The sequence below is a fragment of the Chaetura pelagica genome, unplaced genomic scaffold (genome assembly GCF_000747805.2).
Source record: "Chaetura pelagica isolate M959 unplaced genomic scaffold, ChaPel_1.0 scaffold13, whole genome shotgun sequence".
Lineage (NCBI taxonomy): Eukaryota > Metazoa > Chordata > Aves > Apodiformes > Apodidae > Chaetura > Chaetura pelagica.
The window spans coordinates 4,381,196-4,381,844 of record NW_009954543.1 but is presented as its reverse complement, the minus strand read 5'-3'; the positions used below and the strand labels follow the sequence as shown (position 1 = coordinate 4,381,844).

General features: G+C 64.4%; 1 protein-coding gene across 1 annotated transcript in view; it reads left to right on the top strand.

The window, feature by feature from the left end:
• The window catches only part of EML4 (echinoderm microtubule associated protein like 4), a 96,313-nt gene that overhangs the window by 736 nt on the left and 94,928 nt on the right, over positions 1-649 (top strand). Inside the window, exon 2 of the mRNA XM_010004968.1 lies at positions 268-594. Coding sequence (XP_010003270.1) covers positions 268-594 — 327 coding nt within the window. The remainder of the gene's footprint in view (positions 1-267; positions 595-649) is intronic.

The following is a 649-nucleotide window of genomic DNA, read 5'->3' as shown; positions in this document are numbered from 1 at the left end:
CCTGCGACCCTGCGGCCCTCATCAGCTTCTGCACGGGTAAAGTACGGGCGCCCGCCCCGCCCCGTCCCGTCCCGGCCGGGCGGGGAGGCCACGCACCGCCCGCTGCTCCGGCCACCGCGCAGCCTGCCGGGCAGGGCTCTCTAGAAGTGACCGGCAGCTCTTTTTATTTTCTTCAGCAGTTCCCTTCCCTGGAGGGGAAACAGGGGAATCTGCAAAGCAAGTAATTGGGGTAAATCTTAATCTGTGTGGTTAACTCAGCCCCGTTAGCAGCCAGCGAGGTGTGAGTGCGGGGCGGCAGGGGCTGCTGCTGCTGTGCAGCATCCTGGCTTGGAGAGTTTGGTGCGTGTGGGCAGCGGAGAAGGTGACAGGAGGGTAACGACACAGCTAATAATTGCTGGGCAGGAGGCTCCTGACGTGGCGGTTCCCGCGGGGTGGGTGCTCGTCCCGCTGCCTTGGCAGAGTGAGGGTCCGGGGGTCCTTAAGCTGGGAGTACGAGAGACCCTTTGCAGCCCTTGGCGGGGCGTGGGGAAAGCTGCTTCTGTGTGTCTGGTCTTTCATTTGGGCCTCCTTAGTTGCAGGCTGTGCAAAGGAGAGGTGAGGGGAGCGCGGGCCTCAGGCAGGCGGGCAGAAAGGCACCGGCGCGCGCCGC